The 22,280-nt window shown below is 44.3% G+C and overlaps 1 protein-coding gene and 1 long non-coding RNA gene across 4 annotated transcripts; both read right to left on the bottom strand.

Annotated features, from left to right (window-relative positions):
* Positions 1 to 971: 971 nt before the first annotated feature.
* Positions 972 to 6,929, bottom strand: LOC125973923 (uncharacterized). 3 transcript variants are annotated; one of them, XR_011087621.1, is made up of 6 exons: positions 5,703 to 6,929; positions 4,297 to 5,602; positions 3,140 to 4,233; positions 2,986 to 3,061; positions 2,091 to 2,915; positions 972 to 1,834 (listed from the first exon to the last, which is right to left on the bottom strand). It is a non-coding gene; the product is annotated as an uncharacterized lncRNA (long non-coding RNA). The 3 variants fall into 3 exon arrangements; XR_011087620.1 differs by having other exon boundaries at positions 2,986 to 4,233; positions 5,703 to 6,481; positions 6,562 to 6,929; XR_011087619.1 differs by having other exon boundaries at positions 2,986 to 4,233.
* Positions 6,930 to 7,280: 351 nt separating this feature from the next.
* Positions 7,281 to 19,240, bottom strand: lepr (leptin receptor). The gene is made up of 21 exons (XM_049728506.2): positions 19,086 to 19,240; positions 17,647 to 17,699; positions 16,862 to 16,914; positions 16,233 to 16,424; positions 15,283 to 15,412; positions 14,871 to 15,058; positions 14,652 to 14,797; positions 13,868 to 14,009; positions 12,878 to 13,038; positions 12,706 to 12,811; positions 12,192 to 12,291; positions 11,446 to 11,660; positions 11,191 to 11,345; positions 10,878 to 11,031; positions 10,716 to 10,798; positions 10,429 to 10,642; positions 9,975 to 10,166; positions 9,811 to 9,894; positions 9,636 to 9,729; positions 9,430 to 9,505; positions 7,281 to 9,208 (listed from the first exon to the last, which is right to left on the bottom strand). Coding segments are annotated over exons 2-21 (3,324 nt in total). The 5' UTR covers positions 17,649 to 17,699; positions 19,086 to 19,240; the 3' UTR covers positions 7,281 to 8,371.
* Between the last annotated feature and the right edge of the window lie 3,040 nt (positions 19,241 to 22,280).

Below are 22,280 nucleotides of genomic sequence, written 5' to 3'. Positions count from 1 at the left end.
GCGCCTATCATTTGTCATCATCATCAGGTGTCTTGCCTGGAAAAGGCATTGACGGCCACGGCCCTCCAGTCTTCTGTCATCCAAAGAATTGAATGTCTTTCCATGGCTTTCTGTCCGAGCAGTGCCCATACTGGGCGGCTGTCCTGACCATTGTACCTAAGGGTATCCTCTGCTCAGCACGACGAAGTCCAAAACCAGTAACAAAGATACTCTCTGGCTGCCTTCAAATTTCATCCACCACCTGCTTCCCGTGGCTTCATCGTGACCCTGACAAGGGGGGGCTAAATGGGTACTCAGTCTAGCCCAAGGACCTCCCATAGGCTAGCGGAGGGAAGGAGCGCCTTACACTTCCTTTGTCAAAGCAAGCTCTGACCCGCCACCCAACCATTTGTAACGTACTTAATTAAAATGATTAAAAATGATCACGTAGAGTTACATAGAGCATCAGACAGGTTGAGGCAACTATCTAGCATTTGGTCTATCATGCAAATGAGTGCTTTGGACTTTTAACACACATGCACATTGGCAGTACTTCTTTATTTCTTAGGTTGTTTTGGGCAAAACAATGAAAGGTGCATCGCATTGAGCCAGCATCAGACAGGTTGAGGCAAATGTGCTGCTAGTCGGTGGCAGCACTTGGAATTCATCTAGCCTTTCTGATATGGTCAATTTCATAAGGATGCCGGTATGAATAAGACCACTCTGGCCTTTACTCTGAACTGGGTGCTACCACCCAGTACATGTGCCGAGGCTGGCCGTGTAGTTCCGAAACTCTGCTTTGAATTGAAAGCTAAAGTCCCGGAAGTTACACGCTATGTTCATAAATTCAATTGACTTTAGCAGCAACCTGGACTGTACAGCAACGGCCTTTTTTGTAGTCAGACAGCCAATGAAGACATCAAGGCCTGTAACAAAACATGCAATAAGTTTCACATTCAAGAGAAGCAACAGCGATTGAGCCACATCGCGAATGATGACTGACACCAAAGTTGACTTTATTTACAAGACCACCAACAGGAAGCAAACACACCACAGTTGATTTTATTCACAAGAATGCCCGCATGCTGCATGACGATTCAAAAAAACGGCTCTGACTACATTAAAATAACAGCTTTTATTCATACAGACAAATGTACCAACATTCTGCAAGATTCTGAGTTCGGTGGCCATTTTAAAGCAGGGTTGCCAAAGATGACTTATTGATCGCAACAGAGACCGTTTGTACGCTTGTCGTTTGCATCTATGGGTGTCTGGCTACTTGGCTTTTGTCAACAATTTAGAATGCATCCAGCTTTTCTTTGTGTAGTTAAAATAAATAAAAAGCCTGACACTGCATATTTAACAAGTCAATTTTGTTTCAGCCTAACTTTACAATTGTCTTGTCATTGAGAATGTCTCAAATGATTCCAGTTTGTATGCACGATAGACTGCCAATGCCTAAAATGGACCACTTGAATTCAGTTCAGTTTAATTGCAGTTCAGTGGTACACACACACACAATTACAGTACAAACAGTTCATTTCATGATTAAAAAAACAACAGTAAAACAACAATATTGCAAAATGACGCAGCGCTGAGAGAGAAAGAAAGAGGCATCATGCAGACAGCCAGTGTGCACACCCAGTGAAAAAGTGGAGGGAGGGAAAGAAAGAAAGGACAAAAGAAACAACAAAGTCATACTCTCCTTAAATGCTGGCTGGGCGCTTTGCCCTCGCCGCATCCGCGCCCGTCCGTCTCGTGTCGGCCGCTCATCACGGGCGAAGGTCGGCCCATGGTTGGCTCCTCCCCGCCCGGCCGGTATTCGACGTTTGGACTCATCCTCCGCCTCGTGCCACTGCAAAAAGAAAAACGGCACTCTGTTGCATGCGGTTCACTTCTGTGGACGTACTCACTACCTGTCTATTAAAGCTTGCTCCCATTTTAATAAGCTTCCCTTTATTAATTGCGTATGCATACATGAATGTTTTTGTTTTCTTTTTGTCTGTTCCTATATGAAGAGTTCCATGCTTATAATTTCTTTCTTTGTTGTCAAGTGCTTTGAGCTGCATTTCTTGTATGAAAGGTGCTCTACAAATAAAGTTTTTTATTACCCTCTGGTCTCGCGGTCCTGTCCAGTCCCTCTCTGTGCAGGGACTCGTCCGATCCACTGCCCCAGCAATCCTGAAAGGCAGACATATTGTGGTGGTTTCAGCAAGGGGAAAATTTCCACTAGCACCCCCCCCCCCCAACCTTGACTAAGGTAAGTTTGAATCAGGTAACTAGCGGCACGCACGGGCTGGCGCATGTCTCATACGCATTGGAGCGATCCGGGTTATGAAATGTTTAACCCCTTACAAAAAGGGAGGGAGGGAGGGAGGGAGGAAGGGAGGGAGCGAGAGGAGATGACAAGAGGCTTTGGTGCGCACTTAAGCGCAACCGGCCAGTTCCCCCTGAGTAGAGCTGGCTTGGCCCCGAGAGGGAAAAATAGGAAAACGTGACTTCACGGAGAGCGTCACGGAGAATCTCCTCGTCCTCGACACCGTCGACGACACTGGGACCCAGTCTGGCAGACATTATACCCTGGTATTCCACAAAGGGCAAGGCATAGCCACGTTCCAACCTGAGTGCACCAGGCCATGCAGGTACTGCCGGGCACATTGGAGAAAGAGAGCGAGAGAGAGGGGGGGAGGGAGGGAGGGAGGGAAGGGGTGTCTACTTTGCCAATTCGTATCTAGAGGGTCACAGCAACCCAAATGCCCGTGCGTGCTACTCGTTACCCTATTCAAACAGACAGGGGTAGGGAAAGCACAAAAGAAAAAACAAAGTCATACTCCCCCGAAACGCTGGCTGCATCTGCACCCATCAGTCTCGTGCGGGCCGCTCGTCACGGGCCAAGGTCCGGGTCTGCTTCGGCCGGTGTTGGACTCGTCTTTCGCCTCGCACAAGTGCAAAAAGACAAACGGCACTCAGTTGCATGCGGTTCACTTCTGTCAGCGTACTCATTACCTGCCCCCTCCCTGGTCTTGTGGGTGCAGCCCAGTCCCTCTCGGTGCAGGCTGGCGCTCGCCCCATCCGCTGCCAGCTGAAAGGCAGAAAAATAAGGAAATCAAATTAAAACCAAGTGTGTACACTACGCTTGCCGATTGGATTGCCATGTCACCGCCTCTGGCCAGCCTTGGCCAGTCATGCATCAGTCTCCTCTTCAACACTTGGCGACTGCTTTCTTTGGGTGATTCGTTCCTTTGCAACCCGCTCACCAATCGCGGGTCTGGTGGCCTCCGTCCACCGGCTCTTCGTTTCATACATCGTCTCTTCCACCTTGCAAGACAAGCACAAAAGTCTCGCTGCGCGGTCGCTTGCGCTAGCCGTCGCTTGCGCTAGCCGTCGCTTGCGCGGTCGCTTGCGCTTGCAGTCGCTTGCGCTTGCAGTCGCTTGCGCTTGCAGTCGCTTGCGCTAGCTGTCGCTTGCGCGGTCGCTTGCGCGGTCGCTTGCGCTTGCCGTCGCTGCGCGGTCGCTTGCGCTTGCTGCGCGGTCGCTTGCGCTTGCCGTCGCTGCGCGGTCGCTTGCGCTTCCCGTCGCTGCGCGTTTGGCACTCAATGAGGGCTGCACAACATTTTGGAAAATCAATGATATGGCAGTATTGGGCCAGACCACTGCATTGAGGCAAGTTGTGCAACATTCTTGGATGGAGGTTAACTATTTGATCGCAATGAGATCAGTTAGATTAGTTAACTTTAACTTACATCAATGACTTATTGTCTTAACTCATTACAAATACATAGTTAGGCAAGAAGACATGTTTCATTTGAGATATGAAAAAACAAATCTTTGCTGTCTTGAAGTGCATGTCAATAACCTAGACCACCATATGGCAGTTTTCCAATACACGTGCAGCCCTACACACATGTCACCATTGGTGTCCAAATGGCAGCCTCGGGGCAACTTGATCAACACACCACACGAATGAACGCAACACTGCTTTGTAGCGCAAAATGTCAATGGCAACATTTTGTGATTGATTGAATGAATTGGTGTCAAAGAATTCTGAATTTGTTTCAGTATGCAGCCCTCAAGCAGACATTGGGACACCGCTGGTGTAATTTTAAAAAAAATTAAAAATCCATTTCACACGTTCAAGCTGCGCAGGTCGACGCCTCCAGGGAAGCGGGTCTCCCTCAGAACTCGGCGACTTCAGATCAATGCCACAGAAGTCAGTCCACCTCTGATCAGATTGTGTCACGTCCCGGTCGCCATCTGCAGAAACAGAAACATGTTAGAAACTCAAAGAGCACCCCAAGTCGTCGGTCACTTGCTTACTTGAGCACAGCGACTAGCTGCTTTTGGTGACCGTCGCCGGGTCGGATCGGGCCGTGCGCCCCCTCCCCCCCTTTTTGCGTCCGGCCTGTAAACGGCAGAACATGCAATGAGTTGGGCGCTGCTCGCATCATTACGTCTTCCTTGTGGACCGGCTCGCCCAAACACCGCCCCCTACACCTAGAGAACAAAGGACGCACAGTGGTAGATTAGGCTTCGATCAAGCACGACAGTGGTAGGTTAGAAAAAGACACACAATGTGACTGTCTCGCTCCAACATCTAGGGGAAAACAAAGAACGCAAGTACCACAGTGGTGGTAGGTTAGGGTTAGATGAAGTGCAACAGTGACAGGTTAGAAAAAGACAAAATGGTACAAGTCAAATTGCAAAATTGGACATTCGGAATCGGCTCGCTCCAACGCCGCCCTACACCGAGGGGGGGAGAACAAAGAATGCAGCAAGTACAACAGTGGCAGGTTAGAAAAAGACACAAAATGGTACACGTCATATGGCAAAATTGAACATTCAGATCCACGTCAAAGTTTAGTTTTGTCTCCATCCAAGTCACCACGTCCTCCCCCAAGTGAGCCGTCAATGGCAACCAAGCGCAAGACACCGCTGGATCCAGATAAGCCACAACCTCTTAAGCAAGACCAACCGTCAGACCCCCAAACACTGGCCACACCTGCAACCTTTCTGTCGTGCACCCATAACCAAAGGCAACCACACTGCCCCCTCCTGGGCACATGATCCGCACACGTCGACTTTTGCAGCGTGCTGCTTGATTCTTGATATAGCATTGCTCTTTTGGATATGGCCTTGTTCATATGGATGTGGCATTGCTCCTATGGATGTGGCATTGCTCCTATGGATGTGGCATTGTTCCTATGGATGTGGCATTGCTCCTATGGATGTGGCATTGCTCCTATGGATGTGGCATTGCTCCTATGGATGTGGCATTGCTCCTATGGATGTGGCATTGCTCCTATGGATGTGGCATTGCTCCTATGGATGTGGCATTGCTCCTATGGATGTGGCATGGCTCCTATGGATGTGGCATGGCTCCTTTGGATAGGCCATGGCTCCTTTGGATAGGCCATGGCTCCTTTGGATAGGCCATGGCTCCTTTGGATAGGCCATGGCTCCCTTGGATAGGCCATGGCTCCCTTGGATAGGCCATGGCTCCCTTGGATAGGCCATTGCGCCCTTGGATAGGCCATTGCACCCTTGGATAGGCCATTGCGCCCTTGGATAGGCCATTGCGCCTTTTCATGTGGAATTACTTATCCCATCCGGCTCCTCTTGCAGCCTACAATAACACAGACAGCCATTAATTGTGTGCTGGGAAGCTAAAACTCGACAACCATTGTGTGTTGGGAAGCTGAAACTTGACAAAAACAGGTTTTCACCTGATTTAGGACTACTCTTCCTCCTTAGTGTCCTCAGCATCACTGAAATAGCTCCTCAAGAGCCTCCTGCTTGCTTTGTGTGAGAGAGAGAGAGAGAGAGAGAGAGAGAGAGAGAGAGAGAGAGAGAGAGTTTGCTGGCTAGGCAGCCTTTTCTAGTGCTACAAAAGACAAACAGAAATTATTGCAACAAAAATGGATATATTTTAATTTTATACATACTAAGTAGAGATTTGCAGTTGAAAAAATATATAATCATTATATTGTAGTAAATTATGATAATTATTCAGGATTATACTTCATATTTTAATTTCATCATTCATCAACTCACCTCACATTGGACAGATGGATGATCCGGGTTAGCGCGTCCAAAACGGGAGAAAATAACCGGCGCAAATGTTTGTTGCGTAACGGAACGAGGGCGGGCGGGCGCCATCTTTGAATGGCTTTGCTCTGATTTGGACATGACGTAACAAATTCGTTACATTTATCAGTTTGCATAACACGGAAATCGCACACGCATTATATAAAATAATAAAAAAATTGTTTAGTTGGCTAGAGTCAAACTAACATTTCCTATAGTCAGACAAACACGCGCTTATCGGCGGCGTCATTTACGAACCTTCCACAAACCAATGAAAACACGCTGGCCAGGATTCAAAAAAAGAACAAACAAAAAAACGCGAAAGACATTTGAAATACCGTAGCGGCAAAACGACCAAAACGCGCAACGACGCGACGCAACGTCGAGTGTGGCGTGCACTCCCTGGACAGCGAAAATCCTGCAAGAAATAAAAAATGGCATCGTAAGAAACTGCAAACATTTGCGCACGGGCTGAATTGCCTGCGGCCTACAATTTACCTCCAACAAAGCGTGCCAATCGTGCAACAAACACGGCGTCCGTCGTGAAAAACGGCAGGAGACGACAAACATTTGCTAGCATGCTCGCTCACCTGAGAAACCGTCCGCCGCGCCGCCACGCGCTTGGTGGGACCTGCATATGATAACTCCCCTTGAGCGAGCACACCTGTCTTCAATTGACCTAAAGCCCTGACGTCACAGCCATCGATTCAAATCTTCTTCTCCTGATCGTCCAACGGCGCTCCGCACACTAACGCCACCAGGTGGTCGCCTGTCATGGTGACTACTGTGGAAAGGGTTGCTTCGGACTAGTGATGTGCATTCCAGTTCTTTTAGGTGAACGAATCTTTAGAATCAGGTTCACTCAAACGATTCGTTCGAACCCACACTAACGCCACCAGGTGGTCGCCTGTCATGGTGACTACTGTGGAAAGGGTTGCTTCGAACTAGTGATGTGCATTCCAGTTCTTTTAGGTGAACGAATCTTTAGAATCAGGTTCACTCAAACGATTCGTTCAAACGAATCGTTCAACGAATACAAAGTAGCAGGCTTTTACTGATTAATAATGACCTTTTAATGTTAACATTACATTCAATGTGACACGAGAACTCCTTTGTTTAGCACTTTTCAGTGCCCAGCCCCCCCCCCCCCCCCACACACACACACACACACGAGCCAACACTAGCACTCACAGCACAGAGAGAGCAGGCGATCGAAAGAAAGGGATTACTATAATGTTTAGTCCACATCAAACCATGCATTCATTACACTGATTACAGTGTATACAGTACGTAGTTGCAGTCAAATACATTGCGTTTACCAGCTGTAGCCACAAGAGGGCGACATACGCATTACTAATGCTGAGAAGCCTCACTCCAGCTTGCTACTATAAATGGGGATATGAACCAGAAATTCTAGAGTGGAGCATTTACTTTTTGTCTCATTACATATTGACCTGAAACCAAAATGTAGTCAGTAAACAACAAAGGAAATGACCTTTTCCATTCCAAAACTTTTGCATGTGATTTTTAGATTCATGCAATATTTTGACAATTTCATTGGAAGAAACGGTGATTGTGCAAAGTTGTGTTTGTTTTGAGAAAAATGCAGCAATGAAGTAATCAGCCAGATGCAATCTCTGGGCCATTAATAAACACACACACACACACACACACACACACACACACAAGTCTAATAACAAATAATTTATATTCACCATGAAAAATAGACAAAATATATCAAGGTGCAACAACAGCTAATAATCATATTTCAGTATTGTTGTTAAACTGTTTTCAGATTGGACACCTAATCAAAACAACAATGATCTGATTGTATTAATAAAGGCAGATGTTTCCACACAGCTCTTCTTAGATCTTTGTTGGTTTTACGATGCAAGTTTTATTTACAAGTGATAGCGACGTACAACGACATCTGTCACATAAAAGCTGACAAGAATTGTAACCGCCGACCATTTATGTAACGGCAGCATTTTGTTTTTTCTCCCTGTTTAAATATTCTCTTTGTCAACGGCAACATTTCCTGAGCTCGCATACCCTCATCAGTGACCATTGTAACATAACTGCAGTGAAAGCAGTTTGGCTGGGCGGACCCAATCACAATATCAAGAAAGCGTGCCCACTGCCAGGGCTGTGACCTCATCCTGAACAAAGAAATAGCAGCATTGATGAACATCACACCATTTGAAGCTTTTAGACGCTGTTTGACATTCAATAGCAATTGGTCTGCAGGAACTGATTTCTTTTTGTGACGATGCAGCAGTACACAACACGAGAAATCGAATGAGCTTTTTCAATCTGGCAGTTGCCTGGTGTACGGCGCAGTCCTGAACTGGGGCATGTAGAGTGGGGACAAGTCGCACGTGGATGCGGAAACCAGCTCGGAGGGCGGAAGGTTCGACTCCGCTGCCGAGCAGCTGAAAAGAACACTTTTCAGCAGCTCTTCTTTCTCCTCCGCCTCTCCCCCAGCCGGCTCAACCTCAGCTGGATAGTCCCCGCCGAGATAGTACAAGTCCTTGGCTTCGGTCGCATCTTCTTGATCGGAGGTTTCGGAAAGCTCCTCCGCCGAGTTGTAGGAGCAGGATCGACGATGAGGATCGTCCAGCTCTCCGCCGTGGCAGCTCTCCAGCTCCCACAGGCCACCGGGGAAAGAGCCGGAAATGTCCGAGTTGTTGGCCGAGAAATTGCCCTCGTCGCTGGAGCTGCTGCCGTCCCGGTCGGAGAGACGAGCGGACTGTTTCTCCTGCTTCGGGTTGGTCAGCAGGACCGTGGCGTACGTTACTGAAGACTGGGCTGAATTCTCCGGGATGCTCGGTGAGGGATCCATCAGCTGCAGCTCTTCAAGCCGCGGGCTGGGAGGACTTAAAATATCCAAATCTAGGAGTGAGAGGGGAAGGCCCAAGCCTGAGCGAGCCTCGCCGCCCACCGATGCGTTCTGGTTCCCCTCAAGGAATGAAGGAAGGGACGCTGCGTCGGGAGTCGGGGACACGAGTGGGCTTCGGATCAAGGCCGTGCTGAGAATGTCGGCCTTCTCCATGATGACTACTTTGGAAATATTCTCGGAGGGGAGCAGCAGCGGCCAGGCTGGGAGGACGTCTGAGGCCTGGAAGAGCTCATGGAAGGTGTCAGCCTGCAAAGATAAGAGAGAATAAGAAAGGGGCTGTGCAACGGCAAGCAACGGTGTGATACTTCAGCATTCCGCAAAAGTCCTCGTTTATTTATAGACCTTAAATTGGCTTTTGTGAATGATTCTTTGTCAATTGCAAGGCTGACAAACAATCATGACAGATCTCATTCAAGGGTTGCCCAAACGTAGCTGCTTGCACAAGTTGGAATGAAAGTCTTGTTTACCTTTTTGAAATGGAGTCCTTTTGCCCAGGAGCACTTTTTGGGGTTTGGCACATCCTTCCACACGAACCTTTTCATCCTGACAATGAAGCACAGCTGCTTTAAGGATATGCAGATAGTATTTATAGCACTCCATTAACATTCTTACATGAGCTGGGGCTGGTTAATTCATATAAACATCACCCAGCGAGCCACTCAACTCCACTTACTGGTTTTGGGAGAGGACCAAGGTGACGAAGAGGACGACGGAGAGGAGGGCAATGATCAAAAAAGTCGTGTAGGCTGCAGGGTCTCTTCTGGTGGCTGCGTTATGTAGCAATCAGAAATGGTTGACATGGCATAACAATACAATGGCATTTTTTTTTTTTTTTTTAGCTTGCATACCGATTGTGAAAGCAGGCTGGCCCTCTCCCTCCGAAAACACCGGATACAAGTAGAAAGCATACTCCGCGGATGCATAAAAATCACCTGAAAGCAGAGATCAACTTTGATGTTGTTCTTCTATTGACAGTCAAGTTGAGAAAACAAAAGCACAGACTGCGTATGACCTGTCAGGTGGACGGAACGCTCAGTGAAGGGCAGCCTGAGCCACGTGCGTCCACTGTGAATTCCATCCGGCCGCCGCGGTGCCCACTGCACCACCATGAAGAGTGGTGCCGAGCTGTTGTCCATCAGGCTCCAGTGCAGAGACACGCAAGTGTTGTTGATAAGCAGCACATGGAAAGAATGCACGCTCCGGCCTGGTGCGCACACGACACAGAGCAGTGTTGTCGCAACTATCAAATATTCGCCGGCTCTCTTCCCATTAAAGTTTAACGAGCAAATAAGCACAGACTGTCCAAGTTTTGTAGACTGTCGCTTTTCCCGTTTATTTATTCTCAAACTGGCATTCGGAAGAAGTGTTTTGTAAGAAGAGGGGCGAATAAATTGTTAGCACGTTCGCTCTGAATCCAGAGTAAAGCCATTAACGTGAAGAACACCACATCTATATTGATCACTCACGTTTGGGCCGTCTCTCCAGGGTCATGTTCATGTTTTTATTGGAACTTCCCAGACTATTGTATGCTTCCACCGTCACGCTTTGGAAATCTCGGTCCCACTCAAAGCTGTAAGAGGACACCGGCTCAATCTTCTCCCTCTTCACGATACCACCGGAGGTCTGGTGCTGGACGATATAGCCGTTAATGCAGTAGGAGCGGCTCGCCGTTGGAAGATGCTAGAAACGGCAAATCGACATGATTTGTAATGCTCGGAGTGTAAATCGGATATGTTCATCGGGCGCTTTATACCGTGATCAGGAGAGTCACATTTGTGGTGTTTGTGAGCTGATCATCTTGAAGAATTCTCCAAAAATCAGGGCCATGTTCTGGAGCTGCAGGAGAAACATCCACGTGGTGGGTGGTAGAGGTTCCTAATATTTTTGGAAAGTGTGAAATTGTACAAGTGATTACCTCTACTGTTTTGGGGTACCGAGTAGACCAAGTCGCTCCAGTCGCTCCAGTAGCCAGTGCGGTTGGCGGGCATGCACTTCACCTGAACCGCATAAACTTCACACATGTCCGGAATTGGAATCTCCGCCGACGACACCCGCGCTGCGTTACTGAACTGCATTTAGTGAGAGCGAGCGATTGGTCAGATCAAGGGGAAAGATTGCATCAAAGTCACCAGATGGAGGTTTTTTTTCCATCTACTTATTTATTCAAAGGAATTGAATTTTATGGATCTATTCACTTTTGGTATTTGAAATTGCCAAGAATAGCTCACCTTCCAATCTGGTTGTGCTCTGATGGTAGAAGGAGAGTGGGAACGGAGCTGACACTGGACCCCCTGCACAGGCAAAGATGGAGGGCGCCACGTGATCCTCAGGACCCCTTTTTTAAGATTCACTGCCTTCACATCGGATGGTTTGTTGGGTTTTACTGCAAGTCAAGACCACGGAGGAACACACCATGTTAGTTTTGAAGGCACTGAGCTGACCGCAATGGGACGCTTAAACCCATTGTAGCATTTCTACCCTACCGTATTCCAGAGGTGATACGTAGACAGGTTTGGATCGGATCGGGCCTTGATGGGAGAGCATCTCCAGCCACAGTTTGTAGCAATTCCTCCGTATATCCTGGATGGTGCAGGCTTGTTGCTTGGATCTGATCGGCAGACAATCGGGTCCCATCTCTCCAACGTTCTCACCCTTTCGCTCCATCTCCTCCATCACGTCACAGGGTAGGTCAGACCATCTGTGGAGTAGACATTTGAGATGCTTAGGATAGCTTTCTTTCATTCAAACTTCATTTCTTTTATATCTTTATATATATTTTTTGTATCTTATTTTTATATGATTTATATTCATTTCATTGCAGTTTATCAAACCTTTGTAAATAGATGGGAGTGAATTCTTCCACGGGGGTTACGATAAGAACTTGAAGAGTAAATGTGAAGACAAAGTGTGGCACAAAACAAGTCTCAACAGGAATGCTAACTATGAAGCTTTGCTCTTCGCTGACTTTGTAAAGATGAATGTATTGTTGTGAGGTTAAAGAAAAAATGAAAAAAGATATTGAGCAACTTGCTGCTATCCTCTTGCTGTGCAGGATTGGACACATGTATTTGTTGGGTGTGCCCCAAAAGAGCATTGTCTCAGTCAGTACGCTGTGTTCAGTCAAGTTGCGCATAATAACAAGGACTGACTGATTTGAGCATTCATTAACATGCGAGGGCACTCCAACGTCAACAGCTCCTGAAAAAACAAAAGAATAATCATGACCTACATGTATTGGAATTTTGGTTTGATCCACGAAGTGTTTTTCCAGCTGCAGTCCATAGCATCAATATCGCCGCTAGTTTCACATTTGATGTCAATAGAGGCTCCTGCAAAATCAAATCAAATCAAAAAACACTTATTTGAGTTCATTTTAAAAAACAGCTCAAGCTTGACTGTGATACTCAAGTTGACACTGTCACGTGTCTCCACTCTCATCCTGCCTTTGTCAACAGCAGGAAACGGTAACAAACGCTTTTCGGGGTGAAAGCAGGAATAATAATTGGATTCATATTACATAATATCCGGACATTTTTTTTTTAATATATATACCGTTTAGGAGAGAGCTAGAGTACCCAAAAAGAAAAGAGTAAAAAGCCCAAGCAAGCACGGATTTGAACCTCCAAGCTCAGACCACACACAGCCCCCAATTTTCCAAGATGTTAAAAATGGAATAAGAAAGAAAGAAAGAAAGAAAGAAAGAAAATACAAATGTTAATCTGCTGTTTCCAATTAGCGCTCACCTTCAAGATAGATGATGCTGTATGGGATGGTCCACTCCTTGGTAGCCCTACACTGCAGCAGCTCAAACATCCCAGAGTCTGAGGGCTGTATTGTGACGTGGCTGACCTGCGTTGGAAAACATTTAGTCAGGACAAGCGTTTGCCGCGTCGCACCCCATCCAAGAACTCGTACCCGTTGGTTGACTGAGTGATACTGGCTGGAAGAGAGCGGCTGTTCAAAGTTCAGCATCCATACGGCAGAGTTGGCGTTAACGCTGGGGTCGTTGAACACACAATAAACGCTGACGTTCTCCCCAGGATGGGCCAAAACCTTTTCAGGGATGTAGCTCACCACTGAACACACACATAAAAACAAGGCAGCAAACAAGACGTTAGAGAATAAGTCAAGAATGGCACACATGTTTTTTTTCCGCCCCCCCCCCCCGCTGTCATCGAGCTCATTGCAGTGTATTGATCGTCATTTGCGGTTTTAAAAAAAGTCCATGATGAGCATCTGTGAATCTTTTCATTAATTGTCTGAAAGACAGCAAAGGCGTCATTTTTAGTTTCTAAATGAGGCCACACAGCAATTGTCTGTCTCTTGTCTTATTGTTACACTTTTATTTCACCACTACAAAAGGGCGCTAAACTAAAACAACATGGAAAGGCTTCCGAGATGAGTCCAAGATGCGCCATCTGACCCTTACAGTCTGTTGACGCTGAGTATAATATGCAAATGAGTAAGGCTCATTTTATTTATTGCTTGAGCGCTGACGGACATTTACCGAGGAAATAATTGAGGTCATTGGATTAATGCAACACGCATCCAGAAATGAATTATTGTTGAGGGAGGGGCCCACGTGGAGCAGTCAACAAGTGCATGAGGATGTTAGCCAGGTAAAGTTTGAAGAGCTCAAATGTGCCACTGAAAAGATATATGATTAGCAACGAAATGACCAACAGGTTAATCATGATAAAAAAATATAATAAATTAAAATAATAAAAAAGCTTACTGAACACAACATAACACTTAATCATAGTAGGAAGCTCCCACGCCCTCTGTGACTAAAATAATAAGAAAATAAACAAACGCAGTGAACAGGCAGGTGTGTGTGTGTGTGCGTGCGTGCGTTTGCTGAGTTCCAGTAAAGCAAGCAAAACAAAACATGAAAGAATATCTTACTGCCAAGGTAGATGTGATGCGGTTCACTCCAGTTGCTCCACAACGGAGGTTCGTGCAGGTCAGAGCAGCGAACCTCCAAGGTGTAGTTGACTTCGGGCTCCAGATCTAGAATGAGTCTGCGCTCCAGCCCTGCAGACACCACCTACAGCCAGCAGGGAGAAGTGACAAAATATTTATCTTAATACCACAAAACAAGAGCCCAAACACTCATACGGCAGCAGTATTTAAGGAAACACTTGACTCGAATCCTTTCATGAATAAGGCCAATCTTATGCTCTCATTATATCTAAAATATACTTTTTAAAAAAAGCACACGTAAATAAAGTAAAAAATGACTTTATTCACTGAATTGTGGCTTTCACTTAGGTGTAGCATGCTGAATGGGAAACACTTCAGATTCCAAACCCTGCAAGCGATGCAAGTGATCTTGTGACCTTTTTCATGAACACCATGTCTTGTGCGTCAGGTGTCAATGAAAGAAAAGGGATTTTATTTATGCAACCATCGGAATTAATTATAATTAAAATAATGAGACCAATCAGAAACCCTGTCAGGTGGCATTTTCACGACACAGCTCTCTGCTCACCCTACTTTGGGGCCGGAAATAAACTGCAAAAAAACATTCCGCATTCAAAACATCCATCAGAAGCCAGAGTCTCCAATTTACTTTTCTGCACGTGGCATAGTCAATTGTCGTATTTTTATTCCAGAGTAACGAGGCGCTGCAGTAAAGAGCCACAGTGGCCTACCGCAATCAAGGAAGCAAACAAGGATTGGGATTCACCTGCCAAGAAGGATGCGTGGCATTCGAGTATCGGACCTCGTATCTTAATGGAGCAGAACCGTGCTCTTTTGGCTCATCCCACTGTAAAATCACTTCTGGCTTGATTGTCTGGAAATGTGTCAGGTTCAAAGGAGTCCTGGGTTTTACTGGAAGATAAAAAAAAAAAAGGTTTGAATTTTTTTCAAACACATAAAAACAAAGAATACATGTATTTCTTACCAGGTCGAGCCGGTACATTGAGCAGAACCGGTCCAAGTTCACAACCATGTATGCGGGCACTTACAACAGCCACAAAACTGGCGGTGCCAATCGAAATTGAACATGTGACGGAATCCTTTGTTTTACAGACCACCGGTTGGTACGATTCCAGATTTGTGGAGTTGAGTGACGTGTCATTTTTGAGGGGCCTGGAGATGGAAACAAAAGACAACCTACTTTACAATACGACATGAGACCAGGGTCAACATGCACACTGAAACAACTTCGAGGGGTTTGAAATACGTCTCTTTTGTTCAGACGCAGAAACAGCTTTTCGTCGGCAGATCAAATGCATTCTTGAAACGGAGACCGGCAATTTAGGGACATGAACACAGGCCGTGGAAAACAAGAGGAAGAAAACAAAGGCACGCACTTGAAGCGCTGGAGGCGGACTGCCACAGGCGCAGGGTGAAGGCGCTTGCCTGAAGGAAGCCCCAAATCACAAGTCAAACTTTCCCACTTTTCATCAATCCTGCACAGCATGTTCAAACAGGTGCCTGTGCCTGTCAAGACATTCACATGAGAGAGAGAGAGAGAGTGAAACTTAAAAAGCAGCACTCATAAAGCCTTACTTCCTATTCCAGCTTCCTGAGAACGAGGAACGTTCCAAAACTTTGAACCGAGGTCATTTGGATATTTCGAAATTTGGGACTACTTTAAGACCAATGGTGTTTTTTTTCTTTCTGTTATATAATATCTTTTTTTTTTTTTTTTTAAATAAAATGTACATGATCTCAAGTTACAGATATGAACGCCGCAATCATATTGTTAACAATTATGACGCTATTTCGGTATCATCTCCCCAAAGCACTGTAACCTAAAAGGCTTGATCTCATCATAGCAATGTGTTGGATCACATCAGAAGCACAAGCACAAGCACAAGCAGATGTGATGCGGCGGTCCGCTCGGCCACCTCAGGCTACCACAGGCTGCAGCTGCGGGGAATGCCAGATAAAAAGCCAATAAAGCGTAATGAGCCTATGGGGGTGATCTTTGCCACTGACGAGCCATTGTGGTGATGCGCCAACACACCCGCCAAGTCTGACGATGAGCATCATCAGCCCTTCTTTTGATTTACCCGTCACGCTTCCTTCATTCAGTGACTGCTGGTTGACCTTGACTGAATCCGACAACAGCAATGAAACATAACGTATCATCATGGGAAAAATGTTGCAACCATCATAGCTGCGGCAAGTCAAGAAAACTTCATTTTAACGCTCAAAGCCAATGTTTGGACAATTATCCTTTCGTTAGCATAGCTTAGGTTTTTTCTTTCTTTACTAACGTGCAACAAATATGATGAATGATCAAAAAGTCTTTTACCGCTGTAGTCCTTCTTAAGGCGCAATCCAGTTGCTATGCTCCCTAAGTAGCAGTGAGGGTGCGTGTCGCCAGCCTCCTCCTCCTCCTCCTCTTGCGCTGGAGGCGAGTCATAGCACGCTTGGTCCTGCCATGGCAAGTCCAGCACACCTGAGGAGACTTCTGCTTCCTCTTCAGGCTTGGTGCACGCAGTTCCTTGTGACGGAGGAGACACAGTGGGGTTAGCGGTGCTTCTGCTGGAAATACATTCTGCTTTTGTTAAGTGGCAAAAGTGTCATAGGACAAAAATGAATTGCAATTTCTTGTAGAAGTGACTATTGATTGCGCTCAGGTGAAAGTGAGCTCACTTGTTTGCACAACAGATTATTTGATTCTTTTTTTTTCCCCAACACAAGAGAAGTCTGTCTTCTCTAGCAATGTGTCAAGAATGGAATGGGTTTAAGGCTATTGTGCGGCTTCACAAAACACATTCACTCTTACCTCATCAAATAGCAATGAAGCGAGTAAAATTCAGGTGTATTGGGTTTCTTTTTTTCAAATATTTACTCATTTTGAATTTGAGGCTAGATGGAAATCAGCCAAAGAGCTTCAACATGGTAGGTATCCTGCGCACGGTTGGAGGTCAAACTCACCAGTGAGTATCAGCAAGACATGGATGAGGACGGACAACATCGCAGATTGGCCCCTGTGGAGAGACACAGAAGGATGCATGAGCAAAAACAGCTCTGACAAAATGCAAATCCAGTGCTTAATGACTTAGCAGGCGTTTAGTACATCATGAAAAGACCAGCAACCTTTTACCTCAGCAGACATGTTCTTATTTCGAGGAGGCAATATGGTTAAAAAAAAAAAAAAAAAATAAACATGATCACAATATATTTTTTCATAACGTCCAGTTGATGACGTCATGATTTTTTGCAATATTGGTTTTAAACTGCCGGTTGAAAAAAAACACTGAAAACTAATGGAAGACTACATTATTCAAATGTGAAAAGAAAAAGATAAACATGGTAAAAAAAAAATAATAATAATTATTCAATAGTATAAAAAAGATAAAATAATCCAATATATTTTCAGCCCAGGAAAGGACAGTGCTTGCTTCCGAATGCTAAAAAGTGAAGCATGAATTCTAGAAGGGATGAAGAGCACAGACTATGTTGGACTCACATTCAATTACAATTCTGTGTTTTACAGATAAGATAAAAACCCAAGACAAATACTTTCTCTTCTCACAGTTATCTCATTATGAGAAACTATTGCCGAACTGCTGTTATCAGGTGTGAATTTTGGCCGCTTTGCTTTGTCATAGCAATGATGTCAGACGGCCCTCGACAGACAATCCACACAGTCATGCTTTCTTTCACACCTGATGAGTTCATTTTCACAGCGGCCAAGATGACTACATGTCGCTACTTACATTCTTGCATTCACAGCGTGGACATGGCTTTGCTTGGCTTTTCCTCCCTTTTACTGCGTGAACAAGAAAAAGACACTCTTTAACCTCTATTCTTCAAAAAGAACGTTTCCTCCAAATCTCCTTCTTTTGAATTTAGACCATTTGGAGAAAACGACAACCAAACCGTCACAAGAAAAATGACCAATTTGTTTTTTGCAGCAAATCCAATTTTATTCAAATTGCTTGTTTTGACCCAGAAAAAAAACAGAAGGGTGATTGATAGCATGACTTCACACCAGCTGATAAGCACATGTATGAATTTAATTCATTAAGTGGAATGCTAGACTTGAACCAAAATGAAAAACATCCCCAAAAAACACATGAACAGCCCATGAGGGTATTTAGGAAAGTGTTGATGAGTCTGTTGTGTTACACGGAACAGAGGCTACTTTACACAGAGTAAGCGGCAGCCATTTCCAACATCAATCACTACAACACAATAGCATCGACACAACTGTCACAACTATTCGGGGAATTGCACATTCTCCAGATGTCCCAAAAACAATGCGGTGTAAGCGGTTGGAAGGATCAAGCAGGGACCATTTTAGACCTGGTGGGGTAAAATAGCTGGAGAAGTCTACTGTCATTTAATCAGTAATAGCTGAAACCTGCAACATTTGAGTTCCAATTTTAGCTATGCATTGCCAACATTTCAATGTGCACTAGCAAATATTCCTGTTTTTGTACTCTGCATTTTCTAGTGGGAATCCACTCTGGATCGCTCGCCAGTCAAGCAAAGGTCAATCGAGACAAACATCCATTCACCATCAGGTTCACATGCATCTGCAAATGAACTGCTTTTCTTTGGAACTGTACACATCTTCTTTGAATTGAATCTTCTTTGGAAAATACGTTATTCAATTAGGCAGAGTGAGGCATTTGTGCCTAGTGTAATTTCCACATGCGAAGGAAGCTCATGATTCCTGCCCTGCCTGAGGGCTTTTTGCCAACTGCCCATCTTGGTCTGACTCACCTTCTGCCAGTGGGAAACTGCTGCTTGCTTGGTACAATCAGGAGATTAGTTGGACTAATTTTTTCTCATTATCAGCACTACTAGTTATGATCATTACCACCAGCAGCAGCAAAATATGTCCAGCAAGTTTAAAAAATATTCAATTAATAAATGAGAAGAGCAATATCACACGTGACAAGAAACCTATCTAGAAAGTGCTGACAGTAGAGGTACAAGAACTAGTTCTTGGAGGATTATCTACAGTACCACAAATTGTATGCTTACTCTCTATTAATAATCAATAGTTGACTGATGAAACTAGATGAGTGATAACCCATCAAATGTGGAAGTTAGTGGGACAGAAAGCAGAGGAAAAGAATTCCAACTAGTGAGATAAGAAAGTCCGCATGAAAACAAAGACGCAGAAATAATATCACTTTGTTCTTACATCACCTCTCCTGGGTCTTGTTGAGATCAGCGCTACTTTGAAATCCTCATTAAAAGCGTGAAAAGTACTGGAGCTTAGCGTTGCATGTTGCATCAACACTCTTCCTCTACCCGACTGGCAAACCTGAGCGACTGAAGCAGCGCTGCTAAAAGAAAGAAAGCGGAGTAGTGATGTCACACAATGTGGGTGGAGCCCATGGAGAAACATTCAGGTAACCTCGGGAATATCTCAACCCAAGCAGAAATGTGATTTTTAGTGGTTTTTAATCGTTGCATTTTACAACTCATTTACTCACATCTTTACTATCTGCATGACGTTTTGGAAATGTTGTAAACTGGCTAAAAAAATAAATAAAGAAAAATACTAAATTAGCTCATGATAACAATTAAAAAGAAAGGCTGTCACAAAATATATCTTCGACAAATAATTCTTGTAGCTGACATCATTAAACAATTTTTTATATCAGTGCATGGGTAATGTCTTGCATCTCCAAATCAGTTGTATCATCATCATCATCATGAATGTTTATGTTTCCCCCATGTTGCGGCTGTCTATTAATAGTACATACTAAACTAAATATACCGTAAAGTCATGCTTTGAATCCCATGAAGTCTTCCCAGTTCCCCAAGTTCATCAAAACAACCAGCTACTTGAGTGGGGGAAAAAAAAAAGAAAAGATTCCATCCAGATGTGGACAATAAGCCACACAGAAGTTAATGTTGCTTTCCAAATGTCTGCTCAATAATACGCTGTCTGAAAAGAAGGAATGTCCACGATACTAAAAATAGTGTATGTTATTCACTATTGAGGAATAAAAATAAGAATTTCAAGAATTTTGCCATGTGATTAATTTTGTTGGGCGGGAGGAGAGACCATGGCGCAGTGCTGAAGGAAAATATTCAAGTCAATAAAAGACACTAGCATTGTCAAGAGCCATAAATTGATGGAGGGTCTCGCACAGGTCACAGCTCAGGTCACTGCCAGAATTTAAATGTATTTAAAAAAAAAAAGCTTGTATTATTTTAAATACAGTTATCTTAGTTTCGGTTAAAGATCTGTATCAAACTTTTGTATGGTCTAATAAGATCCACTCAGGGTGTCTCAAAGTCAAAAATGTAACTTTTAACAATCCTAGTCAAACTTTATGACGTAGAAAGAATGCGTCACTGTGCTGTGTTGCATATCTCTAGCCTGTGAGAAGGGAAGGAACTTCATTCATGCAAATCTATTTCCTTGAGCTGCATCATTAGGGAGGTGCAATTATTTCACAGTCTAATGACTGCAAAAGAGATTATTTTAATTACTGTTATCAGTGGCTTTAGCTGGATGTCAAAATCAACGGCATTTTTTTGAAACAGTTCTGGTGATCAGCATGAATATGGATTTCAAACCTTGCTGTATTTACCCTTGCACATTCCATCAAATTTAAAATAGTTGAATATGAATGTGACGTTCAATGACCATAAAAGAGCAGGAAAAAGCCACATGAAGGAAAACACCCTTGAGCAGCAGCGCTCTGGGCAAGGGGATGACATCATCCGCTCAAATGATATCATCCAGAACAATCTAGGGATGACGTCATCCTCGAGCTATGCAACATTTGTGAAAATGACAAATGCAAAAATGCACAAGGCTTGGTTGAAGAAGTGATTGAATGATAAATTCATTTTATTGATGATGCTCCAAACTTTGCTTTCCTTCTTCTTTTTTTCTGGGATTTTCTGACACAAAATTTACCTATGAATATTAATATCCAACAATTTAATAATGAATTCATTGTACTGGGTGTTTATGCAGTTATGAAGGTCTGTATTTTTAACATTCTAGTTGTAATTTAGTCATGTTAACGTCAGCTCATTCAGGTCATTCCCATGTCACAGAATTCACAGCAAGATGACGTCAGAGCTCTTGATGAGTCAAGTGCAAGATATGCAACATTATGAGATGACGTTTTCCTGAACTCCTTAAGTGTGCTTTACAGACCAAAAAAAAGCTGGAGACTGCTCATGAATAATTTATGAGCTTGCTCTGAACTAGGGGAAACGCCTGCATGGGGGACTCCATACCAAGAGGGTGGATGTCATACTTCTTGAACTGCCGGGATGATGTCATTGAATGGTCCGATATAATGTGTTGTAGCAATTGATTTAATTGTTTATTCTACTCCTGCCACCAAGTGGCCAATATAACATGGCAAGTAACAACATGTACCGGTCAGCGGGTTCAATACCGACGGGCATTAGCACTTTTCTGGTATTTGTCATATTGTGTTTTTGTGTGGTCATCATCATGTAATGCTGACAGTGTTGCAGCATGATGTCTTTTCCAGGGCGTAGCTGAATCATGAACCCCTCAAAAGCTTCTCTAGCTGAAATACAAGCTGATATTACATTAGTCATGAGAACTGGTGAATGTAGTAGCAGGTCTTCTCTAATCGATAAAACAGACAACTTGTCAAAAACAGCAGTCAAAGGGTACAGTACTGTGCTGACATCAGCCAATGAGTCAAATGATATAAGCTAGGGAGTGCAAAATTATCAAATATTTCAGAACATGCTGATAAACTGTTTTTTAATTCCACTGTATAAATGCACAAAGGTCCATTTACTGTAAAAGTAAAAAGCTCAAAATCATTCCATTCTCTGCCAAAGTGAAGTAGGGTAGGGTGGGGCTTCTCTTGACCCTCCTTTCCTGTATTTCTTGGAATTTATCATCGGAACGTGCACTCAAATACTGTATATACAGTGCATACAAATCTGTTCTGAGACAACCTTTTCCACATTTTACAGAAGTAATGGAGAACAACTGCAAATCTAGCACCTGCCAAAAACGACTTCTCAAGGGAAGCAGTGTCTGCAAAATGGAGAGGAAAAAACAGTGAGTCAATGTACTCTGTCAACTAGCTATGTAGCGTTAAACCACAAATTCGATTTTGGCCAGTGCACTGACCAGACGGGACAAATTAATGTCCCCATCTTTCCGCCCTCTTTCTTTTCAGAAATGTATTCGCCCAACCAAAACTTATAAATTTCAGACTAATGTTTATCAGACCATTATTCTGTAGAACAAATTATAATACTAATTTACAAAACCGCACAGACAGTGGTGAGTCAGCGCACTATACACCCCTAATGACACGGACGCATGGAAAGATAATACATATAATGAGTCCTATTAGTGATAATGCTGCGGACC

This window comes from Syngnathus scovelli, chromosome 10 (assembly GCF_024217435.2).
Source record: "Syngnathus scovelli strain Florida chromosome 10, RoL_Ssco_1.2, whole genome shotgun sequence".
NCBI classification, from domain to species: domain Eukaryota; kingdom Metazoa; phylum Chordata; class Actinopteri; order Syngnathiformes; family Syngnathidae; genus Syngnathus; species Syngnathus scovelli.
This window is presented reverse-complemented; position numbering and strand designations above follow the sequence as displayed.

Bases quoted from the DNA above. Each gene is read 5' to 3' on its own strand.
- lepr (XM_049728506.2), bottom strand. The intron at 11,661-12,191 runs GTAGGTCATGAT...TCTACTCCACAG, and splicing joins AAACCAAAATTCCAATACAT to ATGGTCTGACCTACCCTGTG. The intron at 10,643-10,715 runs GTATAAAGCGCC...TGCCGTTTCTAG, and splicing joins ATGTGACTCTCCTGATCACG to CATCTTCCAACGGCGAGCCG.